At 35.2% G+C, this 21,101-nt stretch overlaps 2 protein-coding genes across 2 annotated transcripts; one reads left to right on the plus strand and one right to left on the minus strand.

The window, feature by feature from the left end:
• Positions 1–631: 631 nt before the first annotated feature.
• Positions 632–12,948, plus strand: LOC129872473 (uncharacterized). Its single transcript, XM_055947456.1, has 3 exons — positions 632–1,072; positions 10,703–10,837; positions 12,790–12,948. The coding sequence occupies exons 1-3, from the start codon at positions 632–634 to the stop codon at positions 12,946–12,948; spliced, it is 735 nt and encodes a 244-aa protein (XP_055803431.1).
• A 6,513-nt stretch (positions 12,949–19,461) lies between these two features.
• Positions 19,462–19,929, minus strand: LOC129872476 (uncharacterized). The gene has a single exon (XM_055947459.1). The coding sequence runs from the start codon at positions 19,927–19,929 to the stop codon at positions 19,462–19,464; it is 468 nt and encodes a 155-aa protein (XP_055803434.1).
• Between the last annotated feature and the right edge of the window lie 1,172 nt (positions 19,930–21,101).

Genomic DNA, 21,101 nt, shown 5'->3' on the forward strand with positions numbered 1-21,101 from the left:
CATTCCTTGCTAATATATTTGATATTTTACCTAAAATGTTATTAGAGCCCTATTTGGTGTCTACCCCCGTTGGTAAGTCAGTTATAGCTAGAAAGGTCTATAGCGATTGCCTTATGTCTATCTTGCACAAAGTTATTCCTTGTGATCTCGTTGAACTTAACATGATAGATTTCGATGTCATTCTTGGGATGGATTGGTTACATGCATCTTATGCTTCCATAGATTGTAGGACTCATTGAGTCAAGTTACAATTTCCAAATGAGCCTATTATTGAATGGGAGGGTTGTGATTCGGTGGTGAAGGGTAATTTTATACTGACCATGCAGCTCTCAGGTACTTATTCAACAAGAAGGATGCCAAACCCAGATTAATCAGATGGATCTTGCTGCTCCAAGAATTTTATATAGAAATCAAAGATAGGAAGGGATGTGAAAATCAAATAGCAGACCACCTATCTTGATTAGAGGATTATTTCCATGTGGGTGCACAAAGGTCGATAAAGGAAGAGTTTCCAGATGAGCACCTGTTGGCATTAGAGGTCAAAAAACTCCCATGGTATGCAGATTTTATGAACTATATAGTGAGTAGAGTGTTTCCCCCCAAAGAAAAATCCTAGTAAAAGAAGAGGCTGATGTATAAAACAAAGTTCTATACATGGGATGAACCTTATTTGTTCAAACAAGGTGTTGATCGGATGATAAGGAGATGTGTGCCTAAATCTGAGGTCCAACTGGTTTTACAAAGTTGCCATTCATCTGCATACGGTGGATATCATTGGGGAGAACGTACGGTTCATAAGGTATTGCAGTATGGTTTCTTTTGGCCTACTTTATTTAAAGATGCTGCAGGTTTTTTCAAAATCTATGATAAATACCAAATGATGGGCACCATATCAAGAAGACATGAGATGCCATTGAATAACATCCTGGAGATAGAAATCTTTGATGTGTGTAGAATAGATTTCATGGTTCGCTTCCCACATTCATATGGAAATCAATACATACTGGTGGTGGTGGATTATGCTTGTAAATGGGTTGAGGCCATTGCTTTGCCAACCAATGACTCTAAAGTGGTAAGTCGCTTTCTCAAGAAGCATATTTTCACAAGGTTTGGCACTCCAAGGGCCATCATCTGTGATAGAGGTAAGCATTTCATAAATCAAACGATAAAGAATCTTTTAGGTAAGTTTGGTGTCAGGCACAAGGTCGCCACATCATATCAATCCTAGACTAGAGGATATGTTGAAGTATCGAATCATTAAGTGAAGAAAATCCTTCAAAAAACCATCAATGCTACAAGAAAGGACTGGGCCATCAAGCTAGATGAAGTACTCTAGGCCTATCGGACAGCGTACAAAACACCAATTAGCACTTCACTATACCATATGGTGTTTGGAAAAGCATATCACCTTCCGGCGGAGCAGGAATATCAACCATATAGGGCCATCACAAAGATGAACTTAGACTTAGAGTTAGAAGGTAGAAAGCATATGGATCAACTTCATGAATTAGAAGAATTCAGGCTCCACGCTTATGAGAATGCAAAATTGTATAAGGAGATGATAAAGAGATGGAACGATAAGCATATTATCGCTTGCACAATTGAGGCAGGCCAAAAGGTATTGCTCTTTAAATCTCATTTGTGTCTCTTTCCAGCTAAGCTCTGATCTAAATAGAGTGAACCATTAGGTACGAATATTGGCACATGGAGCCGTGGAACTATGGGATCACACCAAATCGACCACGTTTATGGTAAATGGCCAATGAGTGAAGCAATATTTTGGGCAAGATATCAATCGTGAAGAGGAGGAAATTGAGCTCGAGAAAGAGTGAGGCCAAAGCTAATTTGTGCCATGACTATAAATAAGGCGCTACGCGGGAGGCAAACTGTGAGGTAGTGTAAGAATTGGTAGTTATAGGTTCATGGTTTTTAAGTTTGTTAAACTTTCATTTTGTTTTGAGTATATTATTAGGATAGTATTATTTGAACATGAAAAACAAAATAAAAAAAGGAGAACTTTGATGATCTCTAAGAAGTGGTGTCTGTGATCTCTCCGCATCACGGACCTAGTTCATCCCAGCTCAAATTTTCCCAAGTATGTCTCAGAAGAATTTTTAAAAAAATTATGTCCAAGGAAAGTGAGCGCCAGGTCCGCATCGTAGAACTGGATTAAACCTATGTAAATTTAATTTTTAAAATTTTAGTGCACTAAATAGAAGAGTCCGCGACGTCTCCGCGTTGCGGACCTAGGGTATTTTTTAAGCAGCTTCTGTAAAAAAAAAAGATGGGCCTCACCCATTTTAAATTATTTTAACCTGACTCGTTCCCCTTTTAACCCTTCAAATTCACCTTTAACTTCATATTTTCAACCCTTCACCGCACTACACCCATTCAACTCTCATCATTTTCTTTTCTCAAGCAAAATTCGCAACGCCCTAGCGTAATTCAAGTAAGATTTTTTGAGTTTTTTCATCACCCACACAAGGTATGTGTTCTTGAACTAGTTTTATTATATGGGTAGTTGAATTTCACATAGGTAAGAAAATGGGCCTCAAGTTGTGCCTTCATAACATTAATTCTTGCTTTTTTCTTTGATTTTAATTATTGTGGGTATGTAAAGACTGCTGAAAAGTTGCTTAGTGTGGGTAATTGTTTATGGGTTAAAGTTCTTGAACTAAAACCCTAGTTTTGATATTGCGGGGAGTAGATATATGTGGTTGTGATGGATCATATGTTGTGAAGTTTTGAGTAAGCATGCATGCTATATGGTGATAAATTTAGTTTGTTTAGTGAGTTTAAGTGTTGGGTGAGCTTCCATTGTCCTAATGTTTGGGTTGAAGTTTTAATTGAAGTTTGGGCATTTACTTGGGATGATGCATTGTTGTTTACTTATGTATATTTTTGTGTGGCATACTAGAATACTGGGAGATTTCTATGAGTTAGTATTATTGGTTTCACCCTGTTGATTTATTCAAGTACGGATTGGTGTAAAAGTATGTATGCACATATTGTTCGGATAAAGGGAAGTTTGAGTAGCTTCATGTAACTTGCATGCTACTATAAATTTTAAGTGTGGGGTTGACGGTTCATGTTATAAGCCTTCAGTTTGCGAATATACGAGTAGGTGCTTATATGTTTTCTATTTTGTGTCTCATTTGCAGGCAATTATGTCATCCCGTCGAAGGCACGGTAAGGAATAACAACTTTTAGTAGTAGAAAGAGGGACAGAGGTGTTCTCTCCATACCATCTGCACCCTCCATGCCATTAGGATAGACTCGAACATTTTGGTTAAAGGCGATAAATCAGGCAGGAAATAAATGGTATAAAAAGTACTCTGAATCTCACTGTATTTACAATGTGCCTATAAAGGATGAGAGCTTGTCCAGAGTGTACCCACAGATTATAAGGAGATTAATGCAACTCAACATGAATTTTTTATTCCCTGACCCAAAGCCGTGCAACTTGCACATGGTAAGGGAATTCTACGCAAACTACCAACCGGATACTTGCACTCATTATATCATAATGCGGGAAGTTAATATTCTTCTGTCTCCTATGGCCATAAATGAGATATTGGGAACTCTGGAGTTTCCTACTACCTCCTTGATGGAGCTCAATATTTTTCATGACCCGACCTAGGGCCTAATCATAATACGGCGGTCGAAACCCCGAAGGGCTCCAACCAAGCCTTTTGTTCATATCATAAGCATACATAAGGTAAAGTAAAAACAGAAACATCATAAGAGAGTCTAAGCCATGAATAGTAAACGAATAATGTCACATAACAACATAAACTCAAAACATTTGTCCCACTAAATACCTCTACTCATGAGCACAGGCATGGGCTAAAACATGTCCCTAGCTCACCCTCAATATGAAACATAACAAAAGTCTTTGAAAATAATAACTAACTCGATGACTAGTCCCCGATAAATGAGGACTCACCACAAATACCATCAGATAGGAAAGATTAACTAGCTATGTGGATGAATATGATCTTCAATCTCAATCCCTACATTATGAGATAATGTAGGCAAAAAATATGCATTAGTAATTTGGAATGTACTAAGTATGAGGGTGTGACATGCAACGTAAATCAAGAGATGCAATGGTCAAGTAAAACACATGATAAGATGAGGTATGTAAAGTCATGAGAAAATCATAATGACCAAATCATTAGAAAAGCATAATTTAGATAATGAAAATACATATGAGGTCGTACATATGTGGGATAGAAACCATAACCGATAATAAGACCATGCGAGCTATAACATGGAATCCCGTTGTCTCCCCATACAATGAAGAAAAAAGGAAATCTACTTGCCAAGGTAGACTCTACCCCGCTAGACGGGTCATATATACGCTATATGTGGAAGGTCAAATCCCACGGAATACATACATATCATAAAAATCATAATGACATATATCATAGTCATGATCATAGATTTAAAATCATAGAGTAGCTCATTTCAATAATACTTGTAATGTGAAAATTGTCCTTTCATCATTACAATTATATTTGCATAATTCATATTGGTAGGTCCTAGGTCACCACATAGAACCCTAAGTTACCTTACTTCATAACTTGCATGAAATTTTTACCTTGAACGTACTTGTGATTCTTGTTCACAATTCATACTTGAATTTAGAGTAAATAGCAAATCATAATCAATTGACTTGAAAATAATGAAATTGATTTGAAAACATGCATGATGTATCAGCCCATACATAATTCATAAAGATGATATCATTTGGAAGTATAATTGAAAATACGTATAATTTACATCATGAACCTTAGATATCAATATAGGAGAATTCATGAAAAAACTGTTCAATTCAACGCAATAACCATCAATTTATATCAAAATAGAGTCATAATCATAATTTGAATCATAATTCATGCAATTGGAATAGAGATCATAAAACCTATAAAATTCATTCTTGAATTTAATAGAAAACTTGAGAAATTGATTGGGATTCATTGATGAAAGAATCCATGAATCAACATCCACATACCTTAAGTGAGAAAATCAGACAATTTAGACGAACTTGAGAGTTTTGATGGAGATCTTGAGTGAATTTATTTGAAGTCTTCAATGGAGTCCTTGAGAGTCTTTTGTAAAGAGAAATATTTGAATAGGTGAATTGTAGAAGAATAAATTGAATTAGAGTTTTAGGTTAATTTATAGAGCTGAATTAGGTCCTAAAAATGTCCAGGTTCATTAGCTAACAATTAGAGAAAGGTCTAAAGTGCCCTTACTTAAAAACTAAATTCTGACAAAAACTATCGCCCAGGTCCGCGATGCAGAGGTGTTCCTTGATAGGCAAATTTTGAGCGAATGAGATTTTTGACAGATTTTGACTCGGGGAAAAACTTCACTAAATGGGAGAAAGTCCACGATGCGGAGATGCCGCGCACTTTACTGTTTTGCGCAGTTTCTCAAAAAATTTACTTTTGATATACGGGTCCTAAAAATCCATCGAGACTATTTTTCCGCAGGTTTTCATCCCCTGATCAATATTCCAAACTCGAATTTACTAAAAAGATTAAGGATAATGCATTACATGAGCGGCCTATTCTCAAGGCATTCTTAAGGAACTTGTGAGCATTTTGAGGAATGTTATAATATCTCCTTCTTGGGAATATTCGTCCTCGAATGAGATTCAACTAATATAGGAAGGACATGGAAAAAGGACTAGCAACCCAACATGAACATGAGGACACTTTGAAAAATGCATAGAACATATAAACTTCATACTTAACATAACACAGTCTTCGAGAAAAAAAATCATTTTCATGAATCATGCATACATATGAATGACATATGGAACTGAAAAGTTGTATTTTAATCGATTTGATCATGAACAACTTAGTACCTTTAGGCTTTAGTAGAAGGAAAGAGATATGGATAACACTTCATCATGTCCGATTCTGCTTACCATGTAGCACTCTCTACTTGTATATTCCTCCGTAACACTTTGACAGACACAACGTCTTTATTTCTTAACCTCTTCACTTGCCGGTCTAAAATCTCAATTGGTATCTCCTCATAAGTTAAATTCTCTTCAATACTCACATTCTCCATTGGCATAATATAATTTCAATCACCCACAAGCATCCTCAACATTGACACTTGAAATACCGGATGAACCAAAGTCAACTCAAGTGGCAAGTCTAACTCATATGCCACTTTGCCAATGCGCTTTAATATTCTATAGGGTCCTACATATCTATGACTCAACTTCCCTTTATTACCAAACCGCATTATCCCTTTCATAGGTGAAATCTTCAAATACACCATATCATCCATAACAAATTCAAGCACTCTCCTCCTAGTGTACGAATAGGACTTTTGACGACTTTGAGCGTTTTAAATATTTCTCTTAGATCCTTACTTTCTCGATTGCATCAACTATCAAATCTGGACCAATTAATGCCATCTCACCCAAGTTTATCTTCTTCCCCAAGTCAAGCTATGTTTTCAAGATCAAGTCTAAGTCTCCATTACTCGATCTTGATGTAGGCTTTGATTACCAAGGTATGTGAGAATTCATCCATGGATCCTTCCATCCATGGAGTTCCAAGTTTTTTTCTAAATTCTTCTTTATGAATTGAAATTCCTAAAGCCCAAATTGTTATGAAATTGTCTTGTATCACTTTGATTATAGATTAACTTATTATCCTTGATTAAATTATGCATTAATTGAGTTGAATTGTATGTTTCCAAGTTGATTGCAGTGGACCCATTCATTATGATATTTTCAAGTATGAATTTATGAAGCTATGAACATGAATTAATGAAATATCTTATGGAAAGCTATAATTTTGATGAATTATATATCAATAATACTTCAAGCAAGTATCTATAGTGTGAAAGGTCATTCTCATACAATCATGTTAAGGAGGTGAAAATATTTTTCTCACCTATTTAAGTATTCATAAGGATTGAAAGGTATTTCTCATTCTTATATGAATCAATCATGTTTATGAGATACTTTTATGACTATTTTCATGATGATGTTAAGCATTATATTTTAATGAATTTTGTTGGGATAATGACTAAGCAACAAGAGAATTTTCAGGTAAGGTTCAGTCTGGTATCCAAAGTAGCTTTCCAAGAGAATCTTAGTAGAAACCTTTAGTCCTTAACAACGTTGCCCTTATAGGTTTTCCTTTACGGCCTAGCTAGTAGATCTATGTATAGCTCATGATGTTAATAAAGGTTTTCATGGAGTCTACTTTGGCAAGTATCCTCTCTTTTCTCTATGTGGGAGTTACATCGGATTCCATGTTATAGTTCACACGGTGTTAAGTATCGGTTAAGGTCCTATCCCACGCAAAGGTATATGCTATGATATGATATCTTATATTGATTTATTGATGCATTAACCATATGCGTATGATGTCTTAAATGTTTTCAAGTTTTACTCATATTTTTAAGATATTGGTCATGCATCCCATACTCATATTGTTTATGTTATTTTTTATTGTCCATGCATACTTCTCACATAATTAGTGCATTTCATGTACTAACACATATTTTTTCCTACATTGTATCGTAACGCAGGATCTGATGATCACGCTCCTCCCCCTCGTGGCTACAGTTGATTTTGTTATCTTTACTTGATTGGTGAGTCCTTATGTTTTGAGGGTGTAACCAATATGATTTTATGTTCTATTTTAATGATGTTTCTTTCTTCTATAGGTAAGCTAGGAACATGTCTTATTCCCCCATCAAGACTATAGTAGAGGCATGCTTGGATGTTCAGTGAGTTGTGGTTCTGATTGTTCGTACATTTTACTTTATGCTTATCTCTTATTGAGACTTCATTGGGACTTACCTTTTGCTTATTATTTCATTGATTTTTTAAGTTACCTTATGTATGCGATGTATGCTAGGAGGCTTAGTTGGGGTCCCTTGAGATTTATATCATCGTGTCATGCCTAGGGCCTAGCTTGAGTCGATATAAATTTGATATTAGAGCATAAGGTTTTAAAGTGTTCTAGGGAGTCTAATATACTGCATCAAGTAGAGTCTTTTCATTAGTGTGAAGCATGGTACACCTACGAATAATAGGCTATGAGGCATTTTAGAAAATTCCATTTCTTTCATGATCTTATTGTGTGATAGAGTTGTACTCTAATGCTTTCCTTCTAAACTTTCTCTTTGCAATTTTAGAAAAATTCCTCCAACAAGAATCCCTATTCAAAGGAATGTTGAGTAGGAGTAACAATCTATAAATGATCTATAAACAAGCAAGTCTCTCATGTGGAGTTCCGAGCCGCATTCCAAATTATTTCTCAATCTGTAGCGGCCCAAGTCAACCAAGAGATGGTTTCTCCTGTGAATCCAAATATGGGTACAGTGGAGATAAGGGTTCATAATTTCATGAGGATGAGTCTCTCGAAGTTTCATGGGTGTAAAGTGGATGAGGAACTACAAGAGTTCATTGAAAGTATTCACAAAATTATGGAAATTATGGGGATTAGTCTGGTGGATATGGCAGAGTTAGCCGTTTATTAATTGAAAGTAGTAGCTAGTATTTACTTTGACCAATGGAAGGTTGAGAGAGCTAGAGAAGCATATCCTATTGCTTGGGATGAGTTCAAGGTTCCTTGACCGTTTCTTTCCCCTTGAGCTAAGGAAGGCTAAGATTTAAGATTTTATTAATTTGAAACAAGGTACCATGAGTGTGAGAGAGTGTGCCCTAAAATTCATCCAATTGTTAAAGTATGCTCCTTTTTTGGATCCGGGGGCTGCTTCTGCACTGGCTTTGCTAGCTTGGATGACGGGTTGTAAGACACTCAATCAATCGAGCGCTATCCCGCCCTTCTTCCTTGATCTACACATTCACGCCCTTTAGAGTTAATAAATGATGGTTAAGAGTCCTTGCTTTTGAGTTCCCACTCTGACTATTTAGAAGGCTATATAGAATAATACCTTAATGAATTAAAGTGGATAAAGCTCAGCATTTCTCTAATTTGAATCAAAAGTTGCTTTTTACTCCTACGCCTTTGAAGGCTGGTTACATCTAATATCTCCTATGAGCCCAAATGAGTAAATGTGTATTGGGTGTTTTTGACTTGGTGTCCAAAGAGTGCAAAACCTCTATACTAATTAGAGAGATGGATATCTCAAGGCTCATGACCTATGCTGAGAAAATTGATGATGAAAAGTTTACAGAATAGGCAAGAGAATCTAAGAGGGGAAGGACCGATGGCGATGGCTGTTTCGCACTCTAGATCCAATAATACTGATTGGCCTTAAATTTTTCAAAGGTACTCGGGCCAAATTTCTTCAAACACTCTATCTCCAAAGTTTGATAAAGATAAAATGTATAAACCTAAGGTTCAAAAAGGAGCTCCGAGTGGCCAAGTCATTCTTCCATGCAAGATATATGGGAGAAACCATAAGGGAAAATGATTGGCGGGTTTGAATGTGTGATATAGGTATGGTAAGCCCCGTGATCAAGCAGAGTATTGTAGAGGTGGTGGTCGACCCAGGCATAAACTCAGCCTATAGGGTGTTTAGTTAAGCAGGGTGCTACTACGGGTGCCGGTGGAGGTCAACACCAAAATTGATTCTCTGTTTTTCATACTATGAAGGATTTGGAGAAGTCTCCTGATATTGTGACGACTATGTTGAAAGTCTTTGACTTTGATGTTTATACTTTACTAGATCTGGGTGCTACTCTATATTTTGTTACCCCTTATCTTGTGATGAGATTTGTTGTCGATCTCGAGATATTGATAGAGCCCTTTTTAATTTATACCCAGTTGGTGACTAGTTTGTGGTTAAGAGAGTCTATAGAGATTGTCCAGTCTCGATTTTTCATAAAGTTACCCCATGTAATCCTATGGAGCTTGATATGATTGATTTTGATGTTATCCTTAGTATAAATTGACTTCATGCACGTTATGCTTCCATATGTTATAGGACCCATGTACTTAAGTTTAAGTTTCCTAATGATTCTGTCCTAGAGTTGAAAGGTGGTAATTTGGTGTTTAAGGGTCAATTCATTTTGTGCCTTAAAGCTTAGAAAATGACTTCCAAGAGTTGCATCTATCATCTAGTCTGGTTTAGGAATACAAATTCTAAAGCTCCTACTCTTGATTGTTGTTAATGAGTTTTCAGAAGTATTTCTCGATGATCTCCTAGGTATCCCTCCCGAAAGAGAAATAGTCTTTGGTTTTGATCTTCTCCCTGATACCCAACCTATCTTTGTTCCTTCTTATAGAATGGCACTAGTGGAACTTAAGAAGTTGAAAGATAAGTTGAAGGATTTGTTGGATAAGAGTTTTATTAGATCGAGTGTCTCTCCATGGGGTTCTTTGGTTCTCTTTGTTAGAAAGAAGGATAGTTATCTTTGAATATGTATTGACTATTGATAATCGAATAAGGACATGATTAAGAACATGTATCCCATTCCGAGGATTGATACTTGTTCAATCAACTTTTGGGAGCAAGTTACTTTTCAAAGATTGATTTTCAATCGGGTTATCATCAACTCCAAGTAAGGGAATGTGACATTCCGAAGAAGGCTTTTCAAACTTAGTATATTCACTTTGAATTTTTGGATATGCCTTTTGGACTAAAAAATGCTCATGCAACTTTTATGTATTTGATGAACAGCGTGTTCAAGCAATACTTGGATATGTTTGTGATTGTGTTCACTGATGCTATTTTTTTCTATTCTCAGAGTGAGAAGGATCATGCTAATCATTTGATAATTGTGTTGCAAGTCCTCAAGGACTATCAATTGTTTGCTAAGTTTAGCAAGTGCGAATTTTGGTTAAGATCGATTGCTTTTCTAGGTCATATATCTGCAGTGAAGGTATGATGGTTTATCCTAAGAAAACCGATGTGGTTAAAAATTGACCTAGACCTTTGTCTACTTTGGATATTTGAAGTTTCTTAGGTTTAGCTAGTTATTATAAAGGGTTTGTGGAAGAATTTTCAGTAATTGCTTCACCTTTGACCAAGCTGACCCAAAAGAAGGTGAAATTCCAATAGACCGAGGTATGTGAGAAAAGTTTTCAAGAGTTGAAGAATATACTTACTTCTGCTCTGGTGTTGACTTTGCCATATGGTTTTGATGGGTTTGTTGTATATTTTGATACTATAGGGGTTGGTCTTGGTTTTGTGTTGATGCAAATAGTAAGGTAATAGTCTATGCTTCTAGGCAACTTCAGGTGCATTAGAAGAATTATGTGACTCATGATTTGGAATTGGTGGCAGTTGTGTTTTCTTTAAAGAGAAGGAGGCACTCTATTTATGGTGTCCACATTGATGCATTCGCCGAGCATAAGATTTTGCAGTATGGGTTTAATTAAAAGGACTTGAACCTACGACAAAAAAGATGGCTTGAATTATTAAAGGACTATGATATGAGTGTGTTGTACTTTCTAAGTAAAGCAAATGTGATTGTCGATGCTCTTAGTATATTATCAATGAATAGTGTTTCCCATGTTGAGGATGAGATAATTGAGTTAGTTCATGATGTTCATAGACTGGCCCATTTGGGTGTCTGTTTGGTTGAATCCGATGAGGGTGGTGTGACTGTTCAAAATGGTTCAGAATCATCTCTTGTGGTGGATGTGAAGAAAAAATAAGATAATGATCCGGTCTTGGTTGAGTTGAAGAAGTCAGTTTTCAAAAAAGCCATTGAGGCTTTCTCTTAAGGGAGAGATGGTGTGCTTAGATATCAAGGTCGATTGTGTGTTTCTAACGTTGATGGTTTAAGGGAAATGATATTATTCAAAGCCCATAGTTCTTGGTAATCTATTCATGCTAGATCCATCATGATGTATCAAGATTTGAGAGAGGTATATTGGTGGAACGACATGAAAAGAGATATAGCTGATTTTGTAGCTAAGTGTCCTAATTGTCAACAAGCTAAAGTTGAGCATAAAAAATTGGGAGGTTTAGCACAATACATTATGATTTCTACTTGGAAGTGGAAAGATGTGATTATGGACTTTGTAACGCATTAGTCTCGTACTCATAGACAACATAATTCTATTTGGGTAATTATTGACCGATTGACTAGGTTAGTACATTTCATTCTCATTACGACTTCCTATTCGGCCGAGGATTATGCGAGATTATATATTCGTGAGTTGGTTAAGCTTCATGGTATTCCTTTGTCTATCATTTTGGATCGAGGCACTCAATTTACATCACATTTTTGGAAATCTTTCTAAATGGGTCTTGATACTAAAGTTAAGATATGTACCACTTTTCATCCTCAAACCAATGGCCCAGACGAAAGAACAATTCAAACCTGGAAAGACATGTTGAGGGCATGTGCTATTGACTTCAAAGGAAATTGGGATAAGCACTTACCATTTATTGAGTTTGCTTACAATAATAACTACCATTCAAGAAACCAAATGTCTCATTTTTGAAACTTTGTATGGTAGGAGATGTAGGTCTCTTATTGGGTGGTTTGAATTTGGTGAGGTCACTTTGATAGGACCCGAATTGATATTTGAAGTTATGGAGAAGGTTAAACTAATCAGAGAGAGATTGAAGACCGCCCAAAGCCGACAAAAGTCCTATGCCGATTAGAGGAGAAAGGAACTTGAATTTAAGATAAATGATTTGGTCTATTTAAAGATTTCAGCTATTAAGGGTGTCATTTATTTTGGAAAGAAAGGGAAGCTGAGTCCCCGATATGTAGGCCCATACCAAATTGTGAGGAGATTTGGCTAGGCGACATATGAGTTGGATTTTCCTTTGGAGTTGGAATTAGTCCATACGGTGTTTCATGCCTCCTTGTTGAAGAAATGCATTGGTGATACTAAGTTTATTGTTCCATTGGAGAGTGTGGGTGTCAAGGAGAGTTTATCCTACAAGGAGGTTCTGATGGAGATTCTAGATCGGCAAGTGAGAAAGTTAAGAAATAAGGAAGTTGCATCTGTTAATGTGCTATGGAGGAACTAAGAGGTTGAATGTACTATATGGGAGGCTGAAACCGATATTATGACAACTTATCTTTATCTCGTTCCCTCCGTTTCAGCCCAAGGTATCTAGCTTCCTCATGATCTATCCATCCAAAATCCTATATTTCATCTCTTTCGTGTATTTTCATATACATGCATGTTCATGAAGTTGAATGTTTTTTTAAAAGAAATGATGTGTTATGTTAGTTTGAAAATCTTATGGTCTATGCATTTTAAATGAGCCATTGTATTAATGTTGGGTTGATAGTCCTCTTTCCATATCCTATCTTTGCTAGTTGAATTTCATTCGAGGATGAATGTCCCCAAGAGGGAGATATTGTAAGACCCCAAAAGTTTCAAGGACGGGAACAAGTAAAAAAAAGAGTGCTTAGTTCGTCGAATGATTCTGCAAGCCGCAGAACGGGTTCGGCAAGATCGAGGGTGGCTGCTGAGAGTTACAAAAATTTGGGTTTTGATCAAATCCTAGTTGGTGATGGAAAGGAAACTCAGTGGACCACTGATCCAATTGACGATCTCGATGAACACCACCAAATAGACCAAAAACTTTGACCTCAGGAACTGTCCAAGTCAGCAATGGAAGGTGCCATTCGGCAATTCGACGGACTCGACCGACATCATCGAATAGGCCCATCAGTTATTTTATTCAGGTTATTTCAATACTTTCCTACCCAATTAATCCCCAATCTACGTCGTTTTAGACTATTTTTACAGGATCTATAACTACCCAAACCCATTGAATCCCCCTCATTCTCTCTCAAGCTATTACAATCAAAAATCTTTTTTGTAGAATTCTCTACCATGGTTATTTTCTTCCCCAGTCAAGATAGGATTTTGAGATCAAGTCCAAGATTCTATTAATGTAGCTTGCTATAGGATTTAATTACCAAGGTATGTGAAAATTCATCCATGGAGTCTCAAGGTTTTCCCTTAATTCTTCTTTATGAATTCAAATTCCTAAAGCACAAATTGTTATGAAATTGTCTTGGGTCACTTCGATTATAGATTATCTCATTGTCATTTATTTAATTATACATAAATTGAGTTGAATTACATATTTTCAAGTTGATTGTTATGGACCCGTGCATTATGATATTTTCAAGTATGAATTTATGAAGCTATGATCATGAATTGATAAAATATCTTATAAAAATCGATGAATTTGATGAATCATGTATCAAGCAACTATTTATAGTGTGAAATGTCATTCTCACACAATCATGTTAAAGAGGTGAAATAATTTTTCTCAGCTAATCAAGTATTCATAAGGATTGAAAGGTTTTCTCATTCTTATATGAATCAATCATATTTATGAGCTACTCTTATGACTATTTCATGATAATGTTAAGCATTATCGTTTGAGTAGTAGAGCTTTTTATTTCGTAAATACTCATACCGTAAATACTCATACCGTAATGGGTATTTTGGGCTATTCGATAACTACGATTATTTAGTTGAAGGGTAATTTTAGATAACTAATTTAATTAGTGAGTTAAATTAATAATTCATTAAATACCCTAAACCCCATAATTATTAAAATAAAGTAGAATAGGGTAGTAAATAATATATTTTGTATTCTCAACTTTCGAAAAGAGAAGATAAACAAAAACTAAGATGGGCAGTCGGCTACACGAGAACAACATTGGTGCTTTAGGTAATGGATAGACTCTTCATGCTAGTTCTGCATATTGTTACGATAGATAATATGTATTATAAAATTACTTGATTCAATTTAGTTGTTGGGTAGTGAAAGTATATTATTAGATTAGTTTGGCAGAAATTAAGAGAAATAGTAGGAAAATAGGTATATAATTCTATGGGTTTATGGCCAATTATGAAAGCATGATTACACCCTAATCATTGGAAATCATTATGATAATATTTGGGGTGAATATGAAATGAAAAATATTAGGAAAGAAATGGCGGTTCTGTATATGTTTAATAGTGCACCGCCACTATTTTCTACCAGTGGTCTCGTCTTTAACTATTTTTATTTAATTATCACATTATAATTTATGTTTTGATATATTGAGATAGGTAATTGAATATTAGGTGTATTTTATTATATAAATACCATCAATTTTATGATATTTAGAGGGAATTGAGAATTAATCCTAGGCTTGAGATTTAGGAAATTGATTATAGAATTGGGTAGATTTTTGGGTCTAGGTTAAATATATATAATATTGGTGTCTACGAACTTGTTTACTTACGAATATTTATACTTATTAGATTGGAAACATTCTAAGTCATCAAAGAAAGAAAAATCACAAGTGAATTAGCTTGCTTGACTTCAGTTCTTCAGTTGAGGTATGTTATGATTTATTCTATGTCATAGATAGACTCTTAATAGTGATTGATAGTCATTGATTAATGCGTGACGTTTACTATGCATTTAATTATTCTGGTTTGCATGATTGATAGGTTGTGGTGATTAGTCTATAATCTCAAGACCGTGAAATCGATAATCTTGAACTTACCCTCTCAAAGGTGATGCCTTGAATAAAGAAGGTCTGATAAAATATTGTTAATGAAGTGGAATGTGATAATAAGAATAATAGTTAATTATATTATGGGATCGGGTTCCATGATCCGGCACGAGATTTTTAGATCGGGTGTCATGAGCCGAGATGATATAATTGGATCGAGTGTATCGAGCCAACACAATATATTTGGATTGGGTGTCACGAGCCAATACGATATTATTAGATCGAGTGTCACATTCTGACATGGTAATATTAAAGGAAAATAAATTGAATGACTTAATATTGTCCAATCTCAAATAACTCATTTCTCAAAAGACCCTGGTATAGATGCCTGAGTCCTCATGTATAATCTTGATATTGTCGACTGATTACGTAATTATTTTATTGTGTTGTCACTTGATCTTGATCTTGTTGTTTTGCACATGTTAAGTGCTATAGTTGATTTACTTCTATTACTTTATGCATATTGATTTCTATTTTGAATCGGACGATAATACCTACTCAGTACATGTTGCCATGTACTGACCCCTACTTGTATTTTTCTTTATTTTATTTTGTGAAGTGTAGCGAGTGTTCTATCAACTTGGACTCGACCTCAGCTATAGTGAGTGTCTAGCACATCATATTCCAGGGTGATCTAGTCCTTCTAGCTCGTGTTGAATTCTCTCAGTCATGATAAGATGTCCTTAGTTTTTGGACATAAACTATGTTATTTATTTTTATTCTAGCATTCGATACTTCCAGACTTAAATGTCCTTGATGTGATGACTTTCAGATTCTGGAGAACGTTTGCAATAGAATTTAATGGTTTTTTTATTATTTCTTACTTTCATAAATTGAGCTTCCACATTAGTGTCGTATCTTATAAGTTGGTATTTGTACCATTGATTCTCTCACTTAGTAGGTTAAGTGTGGGTGCCACTCATGGCCATTTTAGGTCATGATAATGAGGCTCACCAGTGTGAGAGGAATGCATGAGCACATTATGAGAATGCGAGACTTAGCGGCTCAACTAAAGATTCTTGAAGTCGAAATGTCTGAGACTTTTCTTGTGCACTATATTTTGAACACTCTGTTTACACAGTATGGTCCATTTAAAGTCTCTTATAACACACATAAATACAAATGGTTTATTAATGAACTTATGGCCTTGTGTATTTAAGAGGAAGGCCGATTGCTGATGGAAACAGGAGAAAGTGCATTCATGACTACTCAAGAAAAAAAGACCAATAAAGCCAATAAGAATTGAAAAGAAAAGACACCACTTAAAACTGACATTACGAAAGAATCCAAGTTTCGCTTGTACAAAAAGAAGGGGCACATCAGGAAGGATTGTGTCAAGTTTCAATAATGACTTGTTAAGAAAGGTGCTTCAATCTCTCTTATTTGTTATGAATCTAATATGATTGATATTAATCATAACACGTGGTGGATTGATTCTTCTTCTACAATCCATATAATGAATTCCTTGCAAGATTTAAGAAATTTGCGGAAGCTAGTGGGAGCTGGGTAAAGCATTTTTTCTGAAAACAAGATGCAGTCACATGTGGAAGCTATTGGGACATGCAATGTGGTTCTTAATAGTGATTTTATTTTAGAGTTAGAAAAGACTTTTTATGTTCCTAATTTTTCTGGGAATTTAATTTCCATATCAAGGATTGTATCTTTGGGATATTTCTTCGTTTTAGAAGGTTATTCCAAACTATTTTATAAATCTAAACTTGTTGGATATGGTACATTGTCTAATGGTATATTCTATCTTAAATTACAAAATGATTCCACTCATAATACTACGCATGTCCAAACTGGCACTAAATGATGTGTTATGAATGAAGATTCTTTTATCTTATGGCATCGAGATTGGGATATATATTCATAGATAGAATAAAGAGATTAGTAAATTATGGAGTATTTAGTACTTTAAATTTTATTGATTTCAATAATTGTGTGAACTATGTTAAAGGCAAGCAAACTAACAAGTCAAAGAAAGGTACCAAGAGGAGTTCAACCATATAGGAAATTATACATTCAGATATATGTTGTCCAGACATAGACGCATATGGTCAAAAATACTTTATCACTTTTATAGATGATTACCCATGATATATGTATCTCTATATGCTTCATAACAAAATCAAAGAATTAGAAGCCGTTACGATTTTCAAGGCTGAAATAGAGAAACAATGCGAAAAGCAAATTAATATTGTGAGAACCGATAGAGATGGTGAGTATTTTGGTAGATACACTGAGAATGGACAAGCATAAGGTTCATTTGTAAAGTTTCTTCAACAAAATGGGATTGTTTCCCAATACACAATGCATGATTCTCCGAATCAGAATGGTGTAGTTGAAAGAAGAAATCAAATATTATTGGACATGGTATGTAGTATGTTAAGTAGCTCTAAGCTACCTAAGTCCTTGTGGATTGAATCTCTTAAGATGGCAGTGTATATATTAAATTGAGTTTCAACCAAGATTGTTTCAAAGAGACCTTTTGAATTATTTAAAGGTTGGAAACCTAGTTTGGCACATATACGCATATGGGGATGCCCGTCTGAAGTTAGAATTTACAACCCATAAAAAAGGAAACTGGATCCTAGGACCATTAGTGAATATTATATTGGATATGTCTAAAGGTCTAGAGGATACATATTCTACTGTCCATCTAACAGTACTAGGATTTTGGAATCAAGAAATGCAAAATTTCTTGAGAATGACTTAATTAGTAGGAGTGATCAATTTCAAAATATAATTTCTGTAAAAGATCGACCTTCCACTACAAATCAAAGATTGATTGTCGCACATCATATCCCTTAAGTACAATTGGGTGTTGAGCAACCAATCAATGAAATTCTACAAGCTACTGAAATTGTCCCCATAGACCAAGTTGTTCAAGTAATTCCTGAAATTATTGAACAACCACTTGAACAACATGATCCTTAGGAAAATGTTGGTGTAACATTAAAAATATCTACTGGGAAAGAAAATCAGCAATTTCTAGTGACTTTGTTGTATATTTGCAAAAATCTGATATTGGAGTGAAAGCGATCCTAAGTCTTTTTCACAAGCCATGAATTGGAAAGAGTTAAAATTATAGTACAATGCCATGAAATAAGTGATAAGTTCTACGAAAGGTGGATCTTGTCAAGCTTCCGAATGGTGTTAAATCCATTATATGTAAATGGATCTTTAAGACTAAAATGGACTCATAAGGAAATAGATAAAGATATAAAGAAAGACTCGTTGCTAAAGGATTCACTCAAATATAAGAAATTGATTATACATAAACCTTTTCTCCTGTGTAAAAAGGATTCCTTGCGTATTATATTGGCATTAGTAGCACACTTTGACTTAGAATTGCAATAGATGGATGTGAAAATCACATTTCTCAATGATGATCAGATGACTTGAAGTAATTGGCTACTCTGATTCAGAATTTGCTAGCTATGTTGATTCACGAAAATCAACTTCCGGATATATTTTTATGTTAGTCGGTGGAGCTATTTCAAAGAGAAGTGTCAAACATACTCTGGTTACTACTTCCACTATGGAGGTTGAGTTCGTTTCTTATTTTGAGGCTACCTCATATGGTGTATAGATTTTTTTTTTATTTTTTTTATTTTAACGATGCTTGAGGGGGTTAGGGGTTGAGCAACACCCCCACATCTTAACATTAATAACAAAAAAGAAAAATACAAGGAGGGGGACATAAATCTTACATCCAATCCTATTGTGGTTCATAAGACGGTCAACCTACTAAGGTCGGCTAACTCATCCCTAATACTATTAAAAAGTAAACCTAGACACTATGCACCTAAAAAAATAGGACTCATCTCGATACAAAGAATCTAAGAATACATAAATATGGGAAACTCTCCCCTTATAAGATATAATAATAAAATATCTTCAAAAAAGCTATAACTAACAACCTAGAGACAGCTTATGTAAAGAGTTCTAAGTGACACCAAAAATTGCCTTATGAACAGGCCAGTGCACATAATTACATACATCTAAGGGGGTTCTTTGATCTTCTTCCTCTTTCTTCTTTTAAAAGTGGCCATTCCCATTTTATCAAGGTGGAGATATACTTTGGTATTCTCATGTAGTTGCTTCCTATTGAAGTAGATTTTAGGTGTAGTGACAGTGTTGCTCAATTTGGAGAGTTTATCAGCAGGGAAGTTGGCTTCCCTCAAAGTGTGAGTGCACTGGAAGTTGGACAATTGTCTTATGATACTTTGTAGCTTTGCAAGAAGTTGAATAATACTGCGTGGAGGGATCACTTGCTGCTTGATCCATTTTAACAGTAACTCAGAGTCAACCTCAAAGATTACATTAAGGTATCCCAAATGGATGCACCAAGCAAGACCAAAAATAGCTGCAATAATTTCAAATTGGTTATTGCTTCCCTCCCCAAGGGGTGAAGAGTAAGCACAAATCATATCCCCTTGGTGATTTCTTAGAACTCCCTCAGCTCCCATTTTTCTTGGATTACTCAAAGCACTTCCATCAGAATTAAGTTTAACTCACTGATCAGTATGTTTTGTCCGACACACAGTAGTTTCATTTATGAGCTTAGAATTGTCGACTCTATATCCAATCCATTGAGATTATATTGTGACAATTCAGCTACTATTTTTACCGCTAAGAATAACAAAAGTGGTAGTCGAAGCAGGCACACTAACATCAAATATTTAACCATAAAAAATGTGTTGAAGATAAGAAAGTGATAATTCAACACGCTAGCACTAAAGTTATGCTGGCTGATCCTTTAACTAAAGGCATGCCACCGCATAAATTTAAGGATCATGTAGTAACAATGGGACTTAGTCCCACTATGTAAAAATTTCATTGTAACAATGAATGTTCGTGAAACTCTGTTTTATATGATAATTCTTGTTAAATGTGTGCACATTCAGTTTTATTTTCAGAATTATCGCTAAAATAGGGACCTAGAATAAATATTGAGTTTATTCATTAATTAATATGGGCTAAAGTTTAGAAGCATAACACATAGTGATACATGGAAGATACTACTCGCTCCTAAGAGGAACTATCGCTATGATTCATGTATTATATTTCACTTATTGGATTAGAATAAGGGACCAAGTGGGAGAATGTTAGAATGATGGCCATAATTTCCATGGGCCATAACTTCCATGGATGTGGCCATAACTTCCATGGATGTGGTCCATAACTTCCATGGAAGTTTACAACTATATCCACTATCTCCACTACTCTTCAACTACTCCACTCCCACTAATGATAACTATCACTTCCCACTAATGTTCTTGATGGTAGAACAATTATAAATAGAACATGTCTAGTTAAAGGTACTCAAGCACAAATTTCTTTCTAAACTTCACACCATCTTGAGTGAGGTTTGAGTTCTTAGAAGACTCATCGGATTGGAAAACGAACGCCGACAACTTCTACTATTGTAACTATGGCTGAAGGTATGTCGATATGTTATTTCCACTACGCTGTTGGACTGTATAATCTTACAGAAATAATTAATAACCCCAATCTCTCAACGGTTAGTTAAAATCCTTGTTCAAATTAGCTTCATTAGAGTAAACCAAAAGTCTTGCTAAATCATAAATCCTTTGGGTTTAATATTGACTTTTTGAGTCATTGTTGCACTTGCACGACC

The sequence above is a fragment of the Solanum dulcamara genome, chromosome 11 (assembly GCF_947179165.1).
Source record: "Solanum dulcamara chromosome 11, daSolDulc1.2, whole genome shotgun sequence".
Lineage (NCBI taxonomy): Eukaryota > Viridiplantae > Streptophyta > Magnoliopsida > Solanales > Solanaceae > Solanum > Solanum dulcamara.